Genomic DNA, 20,367 nt, shown 5'->3' with positions numbered 1-20,367 from the left:
TTTTGTAGTACTGGAGATTAAACCCAGGGGCTCATGCTTGCCTAACAAGCACTCCACCACTTGAGCTATGCCTTTAGCCCATGATGTTATCTTTCTAATACAAAGGGGTATCATGTTTTTTGACAGTCACACTAGGATTGTTGAAATTACATCAATCCTTTCTAACATTAGCCATCAAAAATTCACATTCTAGAGCCAGGCATGACAGCATACACCTTTAATCCCAGTACTTGGGAGGTTGAGGCAGGAGGATCTCAAGGTTGAGACCAACTAGGCTACATGGTAAGTTGAAGGCCAGACTGGGCTACATAGGAAGACTCTGTCTCAAAGAAATCAAACCAGACACCGATGCCTCACACCTATAATTCTAGTGCTTAGGAGGCAGAGAATCAGGAGGATGGAGGTTTGAAGTCAGCCCAGGCAAATAGTTATCTCCAAAATACCCAACACTGAAAAGGGTTGGCGAGTGACTTAAGTAGTAGAGTGCCTACCTAGCAAGCATGAGTTCCTGAGTTCAAATCCCAGTACTGTAAAAGAAACCAAACCAAACCAAAAACAAACCAACCAAAACCCCTGAGATTCTAGGCAGGTCTACAGAAAGTTCAGTCTGAATTTTACTTCTTGTATAAATCCATGGCTTTCATGGTCTTTCCCATGGCTGAGAAAGAAAGGAGGATGCTAGAAAGAGAGGGATATTTAAATCAGCATTATGAAATTGTAGTTAGAGGTTTTATTTCTGAAGATAACTACAAAGGGTATGGATGACTTTTAAATTTTTTCTTGGCAAATGTCAATTCAAAAACAGGAAGAAAGGACATGTTGGCATGTCATTTAAAATATCATTTTTCATTTTATTCTAAAGTTTTCCCATCTATCTTTACAGAGTTAAAACACACTTGTCAGCTACTGCATGTTACATAAATACAAAGGAAGAAGATGAGCTAAAGAGCCTGGAAATGAGAAAATCCAACTGTTTGGGTTCAAAACACTACCTGTGTGGCCTTGGATAAATCTGAACTTTTCTTCTGTAAAATAAAGGAGTTGGTTCGAGTTTTTCTAGCCCATCCTCCAGCAGGAATATTTTATGATTTCATCTGACAAACTCTCCTCTTTTTCATCCTTGTTGTGTGTGGAATGCTTAATCATTTCCAGTTTTTAAACCAATTGGAGGCTTTAAAATAGCTCTCCTTGGAGTGTCTGCTTAGTTCCTGATAGCCCCATGACTGAGGGATAAACACCATCCTTAACATTTTGAGTTATAATCTAATATTACTTTTTTTTTTTTGCTATACTGCAATTTGAACTCAGGGCCTCACACTTGCTAGGCAGGAGTTCTACCACTTGAGCCAAGCCCACAGAACTGTGTTGTTACTTTAAGAGTCTTGTCTTATGTCCTGTGTGGCCTGCATCTCAATCCACCTAATTGTGCGTCCCCACAGAGTGGGATGACTCATGCATGCCACCCACAGGCTGAGATGGAATTTTGAAAATTGTTTGCTTAGACTGGCCTTGATCCTCCTGACCTCCATCTCTGGAATAGGTAGATTACAGGTTTGAGCACTACAACCAGCCTACTATCACTTTTTGTGCCCAAACTTTTATGAGTATTTCCTTAAAAAAAAAAAAAGACAAAATTGTAATCACTTTATATTTAGTGTTTTGAAACCTGAATTCTTTATTTGTAATACATTGTAAACATTTTCCTATATTATCCTTCTTTTCTTTTTTCCTTGTGGTGCTGGGGATCAAACAGAAGGCTTTACAAATGGTAGGCAAGCACTGGCCCCATTCCTCATTTTCTGTCTCTTTATTTTTTTCTGTACTGGGGCTTGAACTCAGGACCTTCACCTTGAGTTACTCCACCAGCCCTTTTTGCATTAGAGTCTTGTGAACTCTTTGCCTAGGCTGGCTTTGAACCGTGATTCTACTGATCTCTGTCTCCTAAATAACTAGGATTACAGGCATGAGCCACCGGCACCTGGCCCCCATATTCTCTTAAAGTATGGCTGCTTTTCACGGCTGTATTTGTAAACTATCATTTGGAAATACTACTACTAACTCATCTGCTATTGTTTTGAAGGTAGGTTATTCTTTATTATGAATAACACTGCAATGAGCAAACTTGTACAAGAGAATATGATTATTTCCTAAGGTTACTAGCAATGATGCCTACTAGTAAAGTATGAGTGGTAGTTTCCAGATATACTTGAGGCACTAGATTATTTAATTCAAAGAAATTGTTGCTGCACTTGCATTTGGAGTTACATGCCTGTAGTCCAGCACTAGTTGGCTGAGGCAGGAAGATTGAAAGTTCCAGGCCAACTTTGGACTACATGGCCAGATCCAGAACAAAATGGACTGGAGATGCAGCTGAGTGAAGAGCCTTGCCTGGTGTGAGGAAGGGCTTGGCTTCCATCCCCACAAAAAGAGAAAGAAAGAGTTGCCAATAGGCTACATTTTTATGCCATATGAAAACCTCTTGAGGTACTCTGCTTCATAATTTAGAGAATTCCTTGTCAGTATGCTTGTTTAATTATTAATATTTTGAGACAGTGTCTTGCCCTGTAGCACAGGCTGGCCTCAAACCAAAGATCCTCCTGTCTCAGCCTCCCCAGAGCTGGGATCACAGGTGTTCACCTGGTTTAATTATTAATCCTTTATTTGTTGGTACAAAACTGTAATTCTAGCTACATGGGAGGCATAGGTAGGAGGATTGTGGTTTGAGGACAGTGACATAAAGCAAGACCCTATCTGAAAAATAACCTAACGCCAAAAGGGTAGGGAGCATGGCTCAAGTGGTAGAGCACCTGCCTAGCAATTGCTAGGCCCACCATTAAAACTCCAGTACTGAAACAAACAAAAAGCCCCACCCCATGTCTCCCTGTCTCTGCTGACAGCCACAGTCCCTGTCTGTCTCCGCTCTGGATGTCCATGGGGCTGGTTATGGGCAGGGCCCCCACTGGCAGCTGACACAGGTAGCATGGGAGTCCCTGGAAAGAAAGCTGCGGGAGCTCAGAGACTTTTTCCTTGTTTGTCCTGTTAGCTCTGCGTTGGCCACACTTGTGCCCATAGTATCTGAAGGAAGTTCTCTGAAGGAAGATGGCATGCAGACCTAGGGGGATGTGTCAAAAGAGGCTGACCAGTTCCAGGCAGTCTTCCAGGCTTTTGCCTCAGTCACCATATGGTAAGCCCATTAGAGGCACATTTGCAAAGTGTAGGTGGGGTCCTGCTGGACTCTCTTGTTAATGCTGGGAGCCATCCTAGGGTACATGACTGGCAAGGGCTACTAGAGTCCTAGGCAGGGTTTTCTGTGTTCATCCACACACAGGCACCAACTTAGAGTGGGAAGAAACACCTGATGGCCAGGGATAGGCAACCTGTGTTCCTCCAAGTTGGGGTCTTCCAGATCTCTGGGATTTCTGTGTGTTGGGCTGTCTGGCTGGTCACTGGGGGGGACCAGTTGTTCTTACACACATGCAGTGGGGCTCCTTGAACCCTGGCTGATAGAGCTTCCTGGGGACACCAATCCAGTCTCTGTTCAGACCTCCACTCTTTGGGGAACACCAGAACTGGCTGCCCTTGTTGGCACGTCACTCAGCATTGCATGAAGGGAACTTCTGCTTGTCTTTCTGTTCCTGTTTATTTGCCTCCAAGCCTTGGTCATCATAGCTTCTACCTGGGTCAGTTCCAGGGTGGGCAGCCTGTCCTCTCCATAGAACCTTCCAATCACCCTTCCAATAAATATAATTCTTCTCATAGAAAGAAAGCCAATTTTGAAGTGTCAGCATCTCAGAGAAGGACAGATCAGTTACATCAACCACAAGGCCTGCTTCAGAGTAGTCTTTTGTCACAAATGCTCTGCATGCATCTTGGCCATGACATCACCCACGCAACTCTCACAGTCAAAATCTTTGGCAAAAAGTTTATTTCTTGACTTCAACTCTTTTTCATACATTTTTTGCATTGCCAAGTACATGTTAGGATGCCAAGAAAATAGAGCAGCAGTGAGCAATCTCTGCTTACAGGTTCCAGTTTAATTATTGAACATTTTCTGTATTGCTCATTTGCATTTTAAACACCTAATCCATTCTTTTGCCCATTTTTCCTGTTTTGTTTGATTTGTGTTTGTATTTTGGGGTGCTGGAAATCAAATACAGGGCTTGTGCATGCTAGGCAAGCATTATATCTCTGAGTTACATCCTCAGCCCTTGGTGTTTTGATACAGGGTCTCACTATGTAGCCTAGGCTGGCCTGGAACTCACAATCCTACCTCAGCCTTCTGAGTGGATAGATTACAGATGTGCACAACTACACCTGGCATAATGTCTTCTTTTTTTCTGTTGTTCTCTGGCTTGTCCATGAATCATTTTATTTTATTTTGCTTTTCAAATCTAAAACACACCAGTAGAGGGCTGGGGATGTAGCTTAGTAGTAGAATGCTTGCCTAGCATGTGTAAGGCCCTGGGTTCGATTCCAGGTACTGTAGAAAAAGAAAGAAAAACAAAACAAAAAACCTCACAATATGCTGACCGTGTATAGACACCAGTGCTCATTTTCATGCAACTTCTTCTTCCTTTAGCTGTTTCTGAGTCTTTATTCTTTCCCCAAGAGTAGTAATCTCTCTCTCTCTTTTCTTCTTTTTTGCTACTGAGGATTGAATTCAGGGCCATGAGCTCTAGCACTTGAGCTCTGCCACTAGCTCTATTATTACACTTTTAATTTTTCTTTAGGTTTATCTCTTACACTAATTGCATATCACTATTTTTATAATTTTAAAAAGTATGTATTTATGTCTTTAGAGACAGCATCTTGCTATGTATCCCACTCTGGCCTTAAATTCTCAGTCTTCCTGCCTTAGTGCTGGAATTACAAGCTTGTGTCACCATGTGCAGCAAGGTAAGAATTTCTGATAATCTTTTGATTCTGAAATAAGCATTGTCCTTACTGATTTTACAGAAATTTTTTCAAGGTATTTTCTAGGGAATCTATTTTTTTATTAACATTTTAATATTTAAATATGTTGCCATGCTATTGACATTAACCTAATGAAGCCAAAGAGCAATCAATCTTTTTTGGTTTTTGGTGGTACTGGGGTTTGAATTCAGGGCTTCATGCTGTCAAGGCCACTTAAGCCACACCTCCAGCCCAACAGCAATAAATCTTAACCATTAAACTGATATGTGAGACATAGGGGCCTGGCTGCAGTGGTAGAATGCCTGTCTAGCAAGCACAAGGCCCTGAGTTCAAATTACAGTATTGCCAAAAAAAACCCTAAACCCAAACCCCAAAAGCCAGCCAAACAAACAAAAAACCTGTTATGTGAAAAAAGAATAGTGTATGTGGTATGCTGTCAATATATACCAAAAAGAATATATCTGCCAGGCTCACACCTGTAATATTAGCTACTTGGAGGCTAAGATCGGGAGGATAGCAATTCAAGGCCAGTCCAGGCAAATAGTTCTCAAGACCCCATTTCCAAAAATAACCAGAAAAAATGGACTGGAGGTGTGGCTCAAGCTGTAGCAAGCATGAAGCCTTGAATTCAAATCCCAGTCTTTCTCTCTCTCTCTCTCTCTCTCTCTCTCTCTCTCTCTCTCTCACATACACACACAAGAATATACCCGTGTATATTTTTTTATAGAGAAAATAATATAAAAGGGCCAAAAAATGTTAATGGCAACACTGGTTGATTCTGGAGACAGGAGGGTAATGGCTGGGGACCTGGGGTGCACGGGGAATTTCCTCTTTATTGTATGTTCCTTTGCACTTTTTGAATTTTATTCCACACATAGGAATTACTTAAAACTACAATTTCATTATACAAATCTTCCTAGTTGGTAGTCTGGTGCTAGCTGATATTTGAATACCTACATTGCACATTTGATGAACATGGCATGAATGAATACATACTTGAATGAAATAAAGTGATTAAATAAGTGTCTTAAACTAAAACAGCAATTATTAAAGTCCTGTGGAATCCATACTGTATAGGAGTCGTGTTACAATGAATGTACCAGCCCTAGCATGGTCATGCACACATATAGTCCCAGCTACTAAGGAGAGTCACAGCCTGGGCAAAGGTAGTGAGACTGTATCTCAAAAACAACATACAAGCAAATAGGGTTGGGGGCATGGCTTAAGTGGTAGACCGTGTGCATGAGGCTCTGGGTTCAATCCCCAGTACTGGAACAAGTTAAAAAAATGAATTTCTCAAAACCGTACCAAACTTTAAGGGTATAAGCGGCCACTATCTGTAAGTACTTCAGAGAGAGTAGAAATGCAGTGTAGCTAAGCAAGAGCTTTGGTTGATAGAAGAGCATTTTTACAAAATTAGCTTGAGGCTAATACTTAAAAAATTCCTCAGTAAACAAAGCCAGATTATCCTCTATCCATAAACCTGTGGAAGAATTGCTACTCATTGGCAAACCCCCTCCTCAGTCTAGAAGAATGAGTCAACTCACCCTTTGTGTAAGACCGAGTGTCACTCTGCTGCCCAGGCTGGCCTCTTTCTTGTGTGCTCAGTGATTCTCCTGCCGCAGCCTCCCAGGTAGCTGGGACTAAGGCTGGGGCCACCAAGTCCAGCTAACTCTTATGAACGATTAATAAGTCATGCCCCTCATTTGGATAATGACTGTTTTGGCAACTTTGTTTCTACTAAATAGTTAAAATTCATAATCATACCATATTAAAACTTTTTCCCAATGCTGGGGAACCCAGGGCTTTGTACCAGGAAAGCACTATATCCTATACCACAGAGCTACACAAGCAGCCCTAAATGTTTTCGGGTCTGTATTAGGGTTTGAAGTCAGCGCCTCACACTTGCTAGGTGGGCATTCTACCACCTGTGCCATACCCCCAGCCCTACTGCCTTATGTTGGAAGATAAGCAAAGCAGTTATCTGTTGTGTGTTCACATCAAGCCTTAGGGACAGGCACGAATCTAGAAAGTTGACAGCTTCTTGGAGTCAATAGAAGCAAGGGAAAACACTGGAATCCTAGTCATTTTTGTTGGGGAAGTGAAGATTGCATTGCGGCATAGATTCTTAAGAGTTTTCCAGGAAAATAAAGACAACCAGACAAAAGCAGTTTTACATTGAGCAACTCCATGAAAAATGTTTGTAACAGTGCCTGACACACAGGACACACGATGAAGTGCAGCTGCCATGTACGGTCATTATTATATGGACACCCAACATTTTGAGATAGCAAATATTTATTAGTCATACACCTACATGGACAGAAGTCAATTTGTAGGATACCAAAGATGAAGCAGGCCTGTGTGAAGAAATTTATAGTGCTATACTTTAAGGGAGAGAAGATAGGAAGTGACATCATTAAAGAAAGTAATGTTCAGTTTCCTTGTGACAATGTCCTTTGTGGTTCACTGGAGCCCTGAATCAAAGGCTTAGGAAAGTTCATAGCCCATTGTTTTCCAAACAAGTTAAAAACGCAAATCACTAATATTTGAGATAGCAAACAGAAACAAATTACACAATAACTATTTATTGCTTTTCAACAATTCTGGTGTCATAAAATTTAATTGAACCAAAGCCACATATAGTTTAGATGCAAGAATCAAACTATCCAGGGAAGTCAGACACTTGAGTAAGGACCTCTACCATATTATAACCACCTTTGTAATTTCCCCCAACCTCTTTATGAGAGCAGAATGCCAAAAGGCAGGCCAGGAAAATGACTGAGAAACCAGCTGCAGGTCAACTATAATCCCAGGACCAGGCAAGTAGAGGCAGGAGGATCTCTTAAGTCATGTCTGAAGCCAGCCTGGGCTACATAGTGAGACTGCATCCCAAAAACCCAAAACTAACCAAAAAACTTTCCAACTGCCTACAGTCCCAGTTTCATGGGAATGTCCTTAACTTTCACGTATGAGTGTTTCTACTTCTCAGTGCCTTTTTTTTTTTTGGTGGACTGGGGTTTGAACTCAGGGCTTTGAATCTGCAAAGCAGCTGTTCTACTGCTGAGCCACACCACCCCTTAATGCCTTTTACAATTCTTATTTATTTACTTATTCATTTAATAATTTTTATTAGAATTTATTCATTATACAGATGGATTCATAGTGACAATTTTTATTTATTTACTATTAATTTTTGTTTTGAAGCACTGTTGATAAATCTAGGATCTTACACACGTTAACCAAGTACTCTATCACTGAGCCACACCTTCACACCCTTCACTGCTTTTTAAAAACAAAAAGAGAGTGAGGTATGGTGGTTGGTATACATGAGGGAGGCTGAGGCAGGAGGATCATGAGTTTGAGGCCAGCCTCGTGTACACACAATATCCTATCTCAAAGACAATCAACAGACAGTAACAAAAAGGAGATGCAGGTCTTCCAGAGGAATTGAATTTGCAAACCAACATTTTTCCAAAAGTAATCATGCACCCTGGGAAGGAAATAGGAAATGAAACATACTATAAATAATTTGGATTTGGAGGTGAGCTTCCTAAGCAATTTATTACAGGGTAAAAAATAATTATGATGAAAAAAATGTGGTAGCTAGATGCTGTGGTATGAGCCTGTAATTCCAGAAACTCAGTGTTAGGAGCTTGGGTGGATCATGATTCAAGTTCAACCTGGGCAAAATGTTAGTGAGACCCCACCTCAACCAATAAACCAGGTGTGGTGTTAAGTGTCAGTAATTCCAACTACTGGCCTGCCCTGGGCAAAAAAAAAAAAAAAAGTAAGACCCTATCTGGAAATCTGGAAAAAAGAAGCAAAACAGTGATGGGGCGTGGTTTAAATGGTAAGACCTTGAGTTCAAATCCCAGTAGAGGAAAAAAAATGTTCCAGGTTTAGTTGGAGGAAACAGCTGTTTCTTACACATCACTAATCTGACCATGGTGAAAACAATTTTCTAGTTCACAGGGCTTTTCCTATTTGGTGAAGGCATTTACCATATTGTCTTGGCAGGGAGAAATTTTTTTCCTATTTTATCTAAAATATAGCCAACCACTTAAAAACCTCCAAACCCAATTCACTCTATCTCTCACCATTCTGTATCCTTATACACCGGCCACTCTCTATTAATATGTTACTGTGTATACTTGTTATTGCCTGTCTTACATACAAGAACATAAGGTCCTGATGGCAGGGACCTGTGTTTCTATTCACCACTCTGTTCCCTATGCTCAAATAGCAATGCCTGCTGCATAACATAGCAGTCATACAATAAATACTTGTTGAGTGAATACAAAAAAAAAAAAAGAAAAAGAAAAATCTGGGAAATACAAAAACTATAAAAGGCTCATTTACTCATATTAATTAGTAAGAAAGCTAAATTGAAAGAAGGTTCAAATTGTATAACAGAATTGCTACAAGCACTCCCTTATTAGTGTACTTGCCTCTCTTCCATGCTGTTACATACACAGCTTGCCAGGTAGGAGGAAGAAACAACTCCTTATCTCATGCTAGCAAGGAGCCAGAGAAGTAACTGATTAGGAAGCTGAACTGATATAGGCTGGAGATTAAAGAAGGGTCAATTCAGAGCAAGAAGAGCTGAGGAGGGCTGCTGTTTATCAGCTGAAGTAAAAAGTTACTAGCTCCTTGGGCTGGAGGTATGGCTCAAGCCACAGTGTGCCTGCCTAACAAGTGCAAAGCCCTGAATTCAAACCTAGTACCACCAGAAAAAAAAAAAAAAAGAGCTAAGGAGAAACAGGGAGAGGTCAGAAAGGTCCCTGAAGTGCATCTTAGTTACACTAAGTTATTAAAAGCCTCCAAGTTCTTTGCATAAATCACACTTAGGTTTTGAGTAGCAGCAGGCCTATAGTTAAAATTTAATAAGAAATTAATGAAGATGCCCCGAACTGGAGGTTCTCAACTTTAAAGAGGGTTTGTTTCTTTTTTTAAATTTATTTGAGACGGGGACTCTCTGTGTAGCCCCAGCTGGTCTTGAACTCACATCCTCCACCTCTGTCTCTCAAGGGGATTACATACGTGCCCCACATATGGCAGAATGTTTTTGGGAATGGCATTATTTCCTTTACTCTTAATGGCTCAAAAACAAACTTTGTTTTCCCTGCTAATTGTAAATTATGAGGGTGGGGAAGGTTCTTAGTGGATTATGTTCAAAAGAATGCTTCCTTGTATTATTTATGGTTAGTGAGATGGGGATAATAGCAACTTCCTATTTCGTACATCACAAAAATGATGGAATCATTGAGGAAATGTGAGGTAAGTAGTTTCAGTTTTCCAGCAAAACACAGTCATCTTATTTTTCTCCTTTCCAGAAAAAATCAATGAGGCAACTTACTTAACTTGAAGAATATCTACATTGTTAGAATTTTCAAATTTTGCATTTGCATTTGTTTCTGTTTGCTTGTTTCCCTTTTTCTTTGTGGTGTAGGTGACTGAACTCAGTAGTTCATGCTTGCTAGGCAAATGCTCTATCACTTGAGCTATGCCTCAGTTTTGTTTTGTTCTTGAGGTAGGGTCTCACTAACTTTGCCTGGGCTGGCTTCAACCTCGAAACTCCTGATCTTTGCCCCTCAAGTAGCTGGGTTTACAGATATGAGCCCAGTTCTTGCTATGTAGACAGGGTCTTGCTATGTAGCAGACACTGCCTTCAAACTCGGGATTCTTCTGCCTCAGCCCATCCAATGCTGTGCTTTTAAAGGTGCACCACTATACACAGCTTTGCATTTGCATTTCTCATCTCATCACTAATATCTAAAGTTAAAACTCTTACCTAGAAATCTTCAGAGTTTTGCTCACTTAACAACTTTGCAAACAACAGTTCAGTACAGCATTTCCCTGAGGCAGATCAGCATAGCATCATCCAGGCTGTCAACCTTTAAGAAAGACAATGTGAATCCTGGGAATTTTTACCATAAAGCTAAAAGCCACTAGAGAGCACCATGCCTTCTCTGATTTTGAAAGACCCCATGACAAAATGCTTTTATCTTTTTTTCTTTTTTGGTGGGGCAAAACAAGGTTTAGTGCTTGCTAGGCATGCACTCTACCACTTGAACCATGCCTCCAGCAAAATGCTTTTATCTTGAAGACTGTACTTGCTGCAGCAAGGCAAACCTGGAGCTTGTGTATCTAGTTCTTCAGATCATGCCATTCATGAAACAGGTGGCTTCTCCAGGCCTCCATTTCCATTTGTGTAAAATGTGGGGTATGCTAAATGATCTGCCCTTCTCAGCTTGAAATTCTCATCTTATGCTTCTTAGTTTATTCCTTCCATCTCATGACTTAACTCAAGAATACCTGGCAGAAGGACAAGAATTTTACCTGTACCAGCAGGCTCTGGTTTCATCTCCAAAACTGGAAGAAAAAAAAAAAGTCTGAAATAAATATTAATTTTATTGTTATAATAACCCTATGAGGTAGGTATTATCCTTTTGTAGAGCAGAGAATGAGGCTTGGAGTTGTAAAATGACTTGCCTAAGGGCTCGAACTTAGTACCAACTATAAAAGTTGGCATAGATCTGGCTCCCAGGTCCACCCCGCCTGAAATCCACCTATTACTGCTTTTGGAAAAGAAGTCTTGTTAGAATTGGACCCCTCACCCTTGCAGGCAGCTTACTGACAACCCACAACCCACTGGAAGGAGCACATCTAGCCTCAAGGAAATGACAAATAGCTTTCTAGCCAGGGGGCCCGGAGCTGAGCGACTTATCTACCTAATTGCCACTTATCTCCTCTAGCTTCCCCTGGAGATGGTTGACTCCACTCCTAAAGAATTTTCCCACCCAGCGGGGTTTCCCTTCCAGACCGATTCCTTATAGCTACTCAATTCTGTAAGTGGTTGTGGGCTCCAGCTCTCTCGAGTCCCCCTCTGCAGGGCTCCTTCCTGAACAATAAACCCTGAGCTGGCTTTTGAGCCCTCTCTCTGCCTCTTCCATTTCTAGCACTGCCCCCTCTGATGCTGAGGAATCAAACCCAGGGACTTTGTGCCTTGCTAAGCGAGTGCTTTACCACTAAACTACATGCCAGCATCTTGGAGTTCTTTAGTTTTTTTCCCTTTATAAAAACAAATTCTAACAATATTAATTCATAAGTACTTGCAGAGCACGTTCCAAGAATTACCAATCACTAATTTTTTTTCTTCTTTTTTGTTTTTTTTGTGGTACAGGGTGTGAACTCAGGGCTTCATGCTTGCTTGGCAGGCATTCTACAACTTGAGCCTCTGCACCAGCCTTGTCAGTTTACTTTGGGGAGGAAATTGAAGCCCAGAAGAGTTTAGTAAATTAACTGCCCAGATAGTAGTGGAGGGACCAGGTCCTTTCTTTTTTTTTTTTTTTTTTATTTTTTGAGACAGAGTCTCATTATGTACCAGGATTACAGGTGTGCACCACCACACCCAGTGATGAAACCAGTTCTTCTGATCCAAAAGCCTACACTCTTTATAACTCTGGGTCCCTATCAGGGCAGAGCCAGATTTTATAGAGTTTGAGGTGTCTATAGTTAGCTGGGTATCTTCAAAAAGAAAAAAAAAAGGAATACAAAATTACAATACAAAACAGATATGATCTTCTGAATGCATTACTAGGGCTCTGCTCAGGGTGGGCCTTAGAGGAGGCCTATTCAAGTGAGGACACATGAGGCCGATGTTATGCTCTGTTTTTTTGTTTTTTGTTTTGATTCCCCAGGTCCCAGCCTGAAAAACAGATTTTCAAGCACATTAAAAACAAAAAACAAAAAATCCTGAAAAGAAAAGAAAGCAAGGCAGGCAGGCAGGCTGGCTAGGGATATATCTCAGTAGTTGAGCACTTGTCTAACAGGCTCTGGTTCCACTCCCAGGACAGAAAAAAAATATATTAAGGTCTGACACAAATGTTAGTTCTATTGTCATAATAACCCAATGAGGAGGATGAAGCTTGGAGTGGTAGCATGAGTTGCCCAAGAGCACAGAGCTAGTAAGTGCCAACTATCAAAGGTGGAACAGGAGACCTGGCTTCCAGGACCACACTGTGAACCTACCAGTGCTTCTCACCACATTCCATAGCACAGGTCCTGATAGACTCACACCTGAACCAGAGCCCGGTCTCCCTAACTCAGCTTTCCAAACCATCTACCTGAATGCTGCTGCCACTCTAAAAATCCTGACACACTGGTGGCCAAGTCCAGGTTACCCCACTGATCAGAAGTGTCCTCCCATTCTCTGCATGCATCGAATGTAAAAAGTCATTATCGCTCACAAGCTGTACTTGGCCGTGGACTTCATATTGTCTTCCACTAACATGTTCAACTTTTTTTTTTTTTTTTTTTTTGTGGTACTGGGGTTTGAACTCCCGCACCTTGAGCCACTCCACCAGCCCTTTTCTGTTATGTTTTTTTTCAGAGATAGGGTCTCGTGAAATATTTGCTGGGACTGACTTGGAATTGCGATCCTCCTGATCTCTGCCTCCTGAGTAGCTAGGATTATAGGCGGGAGCCACCAGCACCCTGGACGTTTTGAGCACTTTAAACTTTTTTGTTGCCTGAATTAGAGGCACAGTGAGTGAAAGAAAGTACACAGGAGTTCCCAGGGCCTGATGCCGTATTCCACCTCAGTCTCAGGTTCTTCATTTGCGAAACAGAAACTGCCTGCAAGGCCTACGTGGAAACGTAGTGAAAAGGAGGGTGGGGGTGATTAGTAGGAGGAGGAGGGGGCGCCGGCGCGCGCACGAGCGAGCGGGCACGCGCAGCCGCGAGCGTGCGGAGGCGCGAGTTGCAGCTCAGTGTGTGGATGGCAGGGAGGGGGCGGTGGCCGGGAAGGGCGACTCCGCCCCCTGTGCGCATGCTCCGGCCCCCGCGGGTTATAAGGCAGCCGCGCCTGCCCCGCCAGACAAAGTGGCGAGCTGCGACGTGACGGGTGAGTTGTCCGCGTGGGTGCTGGAAAGCGCCAAGCCGGCGGCGGGCGAAGGGCACGAGCCGGGCCCTGAGGAACTCAGCACGCGCCGCCGCGTCACGCGCGGTCTCGGCGCCGCAAGCCGCGCACATAAAGGTTAGTTGGGGCGCAGCCCGCGCGCACCCCGAGTTGCCCTGGGGGGTGGAAGAGACCCCAGCGTGAGCGCAGACCTTGGTCTGCCGGGAAGGGAGGGCGGGAGGCGCCCGATAGAGGGCAGCGTGGTCGCGGCAGCCGCGTGGCCCCAGAGCGCGGCTCTGGTGAAGGGGACCTTGAGGTGCTTGGGGACAGTGTCTCTCCCAGAGCAGCTACTGGGCCCCGTGGTCAGGTGCTGGCCACTGGCCTGGCCGAGGAATCGGGTCATGGTGCCCGGCGACCTTGGGGAAGTCGCTTCCTCTCCAGCCTTTAGAATGCTCCTGGAGAGATGCTGGGATCTGAGAAAAGGGAAGTTTCACATGGCGTTTGGGACTCATGCTGGCTGGAAGGGACTCAGGGCGAGAGTTATTCTGGACTAGGCAGCCATTTGTTAAGTATTCACAGATTACTTTCCTAGATGCTGTTTTACTCCCCAAACAAGTGTCAGTAATTTATTGCCCCCGCCATCAAAAGGGCGATGATATAATAGCCTGGGGAAAAGGAGCCTTTGCTGAGGCTGTGAAAAAGGCAGCCATGAGGGCGTTCCCAGCAGGCTGTCTTCTATGGTAGAAATCTCTGATTCCCGTAGGGAATCCCTCTTACCAGCAGGAGGAAGCCCAACATTCCTGAATTTGAGGTGGCCATCTGCATCATAGAGGCTGGTGGATGTCCCCTGAGGGTAGTCTATGGTTTCCTAGAGTCCTCAGTAAAAGGTTTTAAAATCACTTAATCAACTCTACCATCTAGAATTAGAAAATACCCTAATCTCAAGGAAGCTGTTCAAGGGAGTAGGGCTCAAAGACATGGTTCAGTAGATAGTGCAACCATATGAAATACACCAGAGAACAAATCCCAATAACAGGTGCCTCCAGGTCCCAGGGACACAGAGGTAAGGGACTTACCCTGGTGAGTAGGCAGTTGGATTTTACCCATATGTGTGTGTCTGTGGGGGGGGGGAGGGGGGGACTAATTCAATTGCTGCTAGTGCTAGAGGACACATTTTTGGGATGGGCATAAGCTTCCCTTGCAAAACTGAAAAGGCTAGAGAAGTAGCCAGAATCCTAATAACTGAAATCATTCCCCAATTCACCCTCCCTGAAAGTCTCCAAAGTGAAAACTGCCCTGCCTTTGAAGCCCAAGTGACCCAGATCAGGGGCTTACTGGAGCCTTAGGGATAGATTGTCATCTCCACTGTGCTTGGCAGCAGCCATCCTCTGGTAAATTCGAAAAGGTCAATGAACTCTTAAAGAGACAACTGACCAAACTCATCCAGGAGACCTAGTCCCCGGGGACCAAACTTCTGCTCATCACACTCCTCAGACTTAGAAATACCCCCAGGAAGTAGGGCCTGACTCCCTTTGAGTTTCCCTATGGAAGGCCATTTCTTACTAATAACCTCCTTGATCCAGAACAGCTCAGTTGGTCTCCCATGTCACCCAGCTTGAAAAATTCCAGCAAATTTTGTCTGAGATCCAACAGGAAATTCCCAGGGAACAAATGAGTGGACCCTCTCTCTTTTGCCTGGGGGGCCTAGTCTTCGTTATATCTCTAGACCCTGACTAAAACTTTCTTGGGAAGGACCATTCCCAGTCATTTTATCCACTACAAAGGCAGTGCAGTGCAGTTGGCAGGACTAGACTCCTGGATTCGCCATTCAAGGATAAAGCACTGGAACCCTCCAACAAAGGAAGTCCCACTGGACATTGGAACAGCAGACACCGAGCCTGACAGCTCCAGACTATGCTTTCTCATGTGCTTACTCTTCAGGAAGCAGACTCCTACTTCTCCAGATAAGTGATGCCCTGACTTTTTTGGGCCTTTGTTGTCTTTTGAACAGTCATGATAATTATTTTTGGTGTGGTACTATATTCTGTAGACCCCTCTGACTGAACTATCCCAGAGATACTGCTTTACTTCTCTTTCTATTCTGTATCCGCTCTGTTTTGGGGTTTCCTCTACATCTGAACCTTCAACAAGCTCCTCTTCAAAAAGGCTGTGCCCAGTTCAGCCAAGTAACTATGTTCCTTACATTCCTTTCTCTAGTTTCACTTTTCCCCTCTATGTGGGGTATCTGGGAGAAGAATTCCTTCCTCTCTATCTCTCAGGCCATGGCTGGAAAGAACTCCCCCCTAAAAAACTGTTGGGTCTGCTATGAAAGGCCCAGTGCTGGCAAAATTCCCGACTGGCTTATCATCAATTTCACTGACCCTTTCATGGCTCGTTCACTCCCCCTTACTGGGAAGCCTTTAAATTTTACTGCACCTCTAATTCACTTAACAGGGATAACTTCCTTGCCTCATGACAGTCCCCTTACGTTGGTGGATGTCTCTGAGTATTTGTGGAATACTAATATAGACCCTGGGTTCAATGTGTCAAGGGACCCCTCCTGCTCAACTCCCTACAGAACACATCGCCCAAACAGCAGTAATACCACAGGCATTCCTTGTTCTCCTGGTGACACTGTTACCTGTCATTGTAATGGCATCAAGGAGACATATGTTTGTACTGAACGCCATGATTTCCAACCTAGCAATTGTACCATCATTGGGCAAAATGTCTCTGAACCCTACTGCACTATTGTGCGCAACCAGACCTGCAATTATACCCAAACCCAGATCGCTAGGAGTCGATTTAATAATTATATACAGAACCTCCCCTGCAAGTCCTGCCTTAGAAGTCTTTATAGGACAAGCACCCTGGGTGTCCCTGGGAATCTTTCAGCTGATCCTAATCTATATCCCTCCAACTTCACTACAGTGAAGCTCCTCTGTCTCCCCCCGGGTTACCTGTTCATTGGAGTAACTCTCAATGGCACCAGATCTGAAGCTTTTGGCCTGCAGTGCTTACATCCCTACAAGACTAGGGGTAACTGGGCCATTGGACAGTTAGTTCCTAATGACAAACAGGTTACCTTCTGGAATAATTCTATCCTTCAAACTATGGAGTTTTCCCAACGAACTGGGGCTTCTAGTCACAGGAATAAACGGGAACCTGTAGCCTTAATAGCCAGCCTGGCAGGACTATCCCATGGTGTAGCGTCCAATACCATGACTGCCACCAGTTTAACTCATACAGTGGGACATGTGGCAGTGGAAACTGGGCTCCACCTTACAGATATGCAAAAATCTCATGACTCCTTACCAAAGACGGGCTTGGCCCACCGTCTGGCCCTTGACTTTGAATTAGCTGAGCAAGGTGGAGTCTGTGCCCTAGCCAGCACTTCTTGCTGCACTTACATAAATACCTCAGGAGCAGTGGAGGAACGTGCCAACCGCATTTTAGATCAAGCCAAGTGGCTCAAAGAACAGTCCCAGAACTCTGAGGTCACTAGCCAAGTATTGATATGGTTGCTTCCCATTTTGATTGTCATAGCCACCATCTCATTCTTACTCATCTTTAGGCACTATTTCTTTAACCTTCTAGTAAAGTTTGTTTCCTGTTGTTCAGAACCCAGATGATTGTACGTTCAGAGCCGCCATTCCACTAAAGCCTCTGCATCAGCCTAAATTCCCCTCGGAGGAACCCTGGCTGGCTGACTAATCTGCGCCCCCACCCAGCAGGAAGCAGTCAGAACGGTCATCGCCCCTGATCCCTAATGGCAGTTAGGGTGCCATCCGAGAGTGGGGAATAAGGGACAGATGGTAGGATACAGGCAGTAAGGGAAAGATGGTGGAGTCCACATGGCACTGGTGATGCAGAGGCTTCTTCTTCCCAACATGCTCCAGGTCTGGGGATACCCCTGCACTTCTGTAATCCTGTAATGCTCACAGGTGGGGGATCCAGTCACATAAAGGGAAAGACCTTGTGGACAGAGGGTGATGGAAATCCGGGCACATTGAAATGGAGAGAATATCCCACGCCCACCTGGTGGGGTGGGAAAGAGAGGATCTTCAAGGGGAAATGTTGGAGGATGTCAGTGGACTACGGATTTCTGGATCCCCTTCTCCTTGGAGAAGTTCCTTGCTTTACTTTCACTTTCTGTTTCCCCAATAAATCTTTGCTAAATTCTCTCACGATTTTCCTGTCTTTTAATTTTTTGTCCAGTGAAGAAAAAGAACCCATATCCCTAGATGATCTGTCAATCCTTGTCCCACCTGGTGACTTGTGAGAGTGGTGTGAGGAGCTGTGCCACAGCCCAGGTAACACTGCAGTGTTCGATTGGACTTGGCAGACTGAACCAGCTGGCTGACAGTGTCCCAGACTGGGTCAGACAGGTGCTCTCTGTCATTCAACTTGTGGCTTCCAGGAGCCCTCTGGCTCAATTCAGGGACATCACTCACAGGTAGTCCTGTGGAGGCATTGGAAGGATGGTGACATATTTGGTCAAAAGCATGGTTTTGAGGAGCATTTGAACATTTCCACATGCATTTGAACATTTCATTGCTTTGTCGTGACATAATTAGGTGCAAAAAACAGTTTGTAATCGATCTAAACCAGGAAACATCTGTTACTCCTTAAATCATGCTGGCTTTGAGAAGTGATCCCCCTGATCTGTGCCTCCTGGGTAGTAGGATTACAGGGGTGAGCCACCAGCAGCTAGCATTTTTTTTTTTTTTAGTGGTAGAAGAGATTGAAGATTTAGCTGTAACCCTAATAATAATATCTCTGAAATGATTAAGGGGAGTGGGGTAGGGAGAAGGCTCATGCCACCAGGGGATGAAACTGATTAGGATCTCAGTAGTCTACACATCTTTTTTCTTTCAACTATGAAGGCATATAATAGCTCTGGAAAGGGTCTTAAAGCAGCTGGTTAATTTCCTTTATTTTACAGAAACTGAGGCTGGGGAGGTTAAATAACTTGACATTTTGCCTTTAAAAAGTTGTTAAGGTTGGGCAGGTACTGTGTATGTCTTTTGACCCCCATTTTGTCCAATTAACTCTCCTGAGTTTTCTCTAAAATTGTAAGTATGGAAACAAATTATCTCCAGCTGGAAATAGATTTTTACAGTTATAACTTCCCAACTTCAGTTTTTTTTGGGGAGGAGGTTGGGACTGGGATTGAACTCAGGGCCTCACTTCCCAGCTCTTATGTTCATTCCCATTGTGTTTCAGTCACTTCCTAACATGCATTCCTGTAGAAATGCGTATTTGTTGCAGATGAGGACAAGGAAAATGGAACTTGGATATGAAGAAAACAGAGAGTTGTGAATTTTATATATTCACCTATTTGTTCTTAGTAACCAGGCACTATGAGAAATTTAGGGTTCAGCAGTGAACAGATTCTAGTACTTTCCCTCCTGGACTTTACAGTCTACCAGAAAAACATAAATAGTTAATTACTACAGTAAGTACTGTTTACTAACAAGTATTGAGTGTTGGGGGAGAACAGGATCCTATGCGAAGAAATCCTGTATTATGTAGATAACTTTTCTTGAGAAGCAATCTGGGTAGGCCTCTGTGAGGAAATGCTATTTAATTTGAGCCTTGAAAGATGAACAGCAAGGGAGTGCTGATAGGTGGGAAGGGAAGTTCAGTATTGGAGCTACTGACTACAGGATACAGGGTGCAGTGTAAGAACTGAAAGGATTTCACCAAAGCTAAAGCAGAAAGGGGTTGGGATAGGAGCAGATCAGGGAGGACTTGGTCATTTTGTAAGGGGACAAGGGTGAGGGGAAATAAAATTGCAGAAATGTTCTAGGAACAAATGGCAACCCTGGGATGTAAAGGGATGGCATGGCAGGAGTAACTTTGTTTTAGATAAAGGAGACAGGAAGGCATGCTTAAAAGCAAAACATTTAGGGAGACTGAAAAACGAGCCTCCCACACAGGTGCTGAGACACAGTAGTTTCTCTTAGATAAGGAAAACAAAACATTCCTAAAGGCAGACATCTAAAGAGATGAGATAGTGACCCCTAAAAGGAGAGTAACATAGCAAACTTTCCCAAAATAAAGAAAGGGGTTTCACTAGAATAATGAGCGGTAGTCATAAATGTACATGACAGGTTTCAAGGACAAGATGGACTAACAAGATCTTGGAATATCCGGCCTGATTAGGACATAAGAACAAACAGTCAATTTTAGCTATAGCTTCAAAGCAGAGTGGGGAGGGGTGCCTAAAGTCAGCCCCTATTTAACCTGGACTTCAGCCATCCTTTGTCTTAGCCCTTTCACCAAAGTCCCACCCATCAGGATACTTTCCTATCCTTTCAATAAACTTTGTTCTTGCTTTACTCTTAACTCCTGGTCTGTGGCGTGAAATTGCTTGAACTCTTAGCTGCTTGTCTGGCGCCTTCAGTCATCCACTGTGTCAGGACACGAACTCAGGGAACAACAATCCACTCCAGTATCAATTTTAAGGGACAGGACTCTTCTCTTGAAGTTGAATGAAAGCATTTGAAAGATTTTAAGTGGAACTGAGGATAGTCTGATCAGATTTT

General features: G+C 43.4%; 1 protein-coding gene and 1 pseudogene across 3 annotated transcripts; one reads left to right on the top strand and one right to left on the bottom strand.

Moving 5' to 3' along the window:
• Window positions 1–3,336: 3,336 nt before the first annotated feature.
• Window positions 3,337–3,869, bottom strand: LOC109680315 (neuferricin-like; annotated as a pseudogene).
• A 9,822-nt stretch (window positions 3,870–13,691) lies between these two features.
• LOC109680316 (endogenous retrovirus group V member 2 Env polyprotein-like) lies at window positions 13,692–17,999 on the top strand. Of its 3 annotated transcripts, none has more exons than XM_074050735.1 (2): window positions 13,692–13,954; window positions 15,601–17,999. In XM_074050735.1, the coding sequence occupies exon 2, from the start codon at window positions 16,009–16,011 to the stop codon at window positions 17,446–17,448; it is 1,440 nt and encodes a 479-aa protein (XP_073906836.1). In that variant the 5' UTR covers window positions 13,692–13,954; window positions 15,601–16,008; the 3' UTR covers window positions 17,449–17,999. The 3 variants fall into 3 exon arrangements, with proteins under 3 accessions (XP_073906836.1, XP_073906834.1, XP_020010799.1); XM_074050733.1 differs by having other exon boundaries at window positions 15,581–17,999; XM_020155210.2 differs by having other exon boundaries at window positions 15,569–17,999.
• Window positions 18,000–20,367: the final 2,368 nt, after the last annotated feature.

This window comes from Castor canadensis, chromosome 12 (assembly GCF_047511655.1).
Source record: "Castor canadensis chromosome 12, mCasCan1.hap1v2, whole genome shotgun sequence".
Taxonomy (NCBI): domain Eukaryota; kingdom Metazoa; phylum Chordata; class Mammalia; order Rodentia; family Castoridae; genus Castor; species Castor canadensis.
Note: the sequence above shows the minus strand (reverse complement) of the source record. Positions and strands in the feature narration are given on the sequence as shown.

Bases quoted from the DNA above. Each gene is read 5' to 3' on its own strand.
- LOC109680316 (XM_074050735.1), top strand. From the start codon at position 16,009: ATGTTCCTTACATTCCTTTCTCTAGTTTCACTTTTCCCCTCTATGTGG.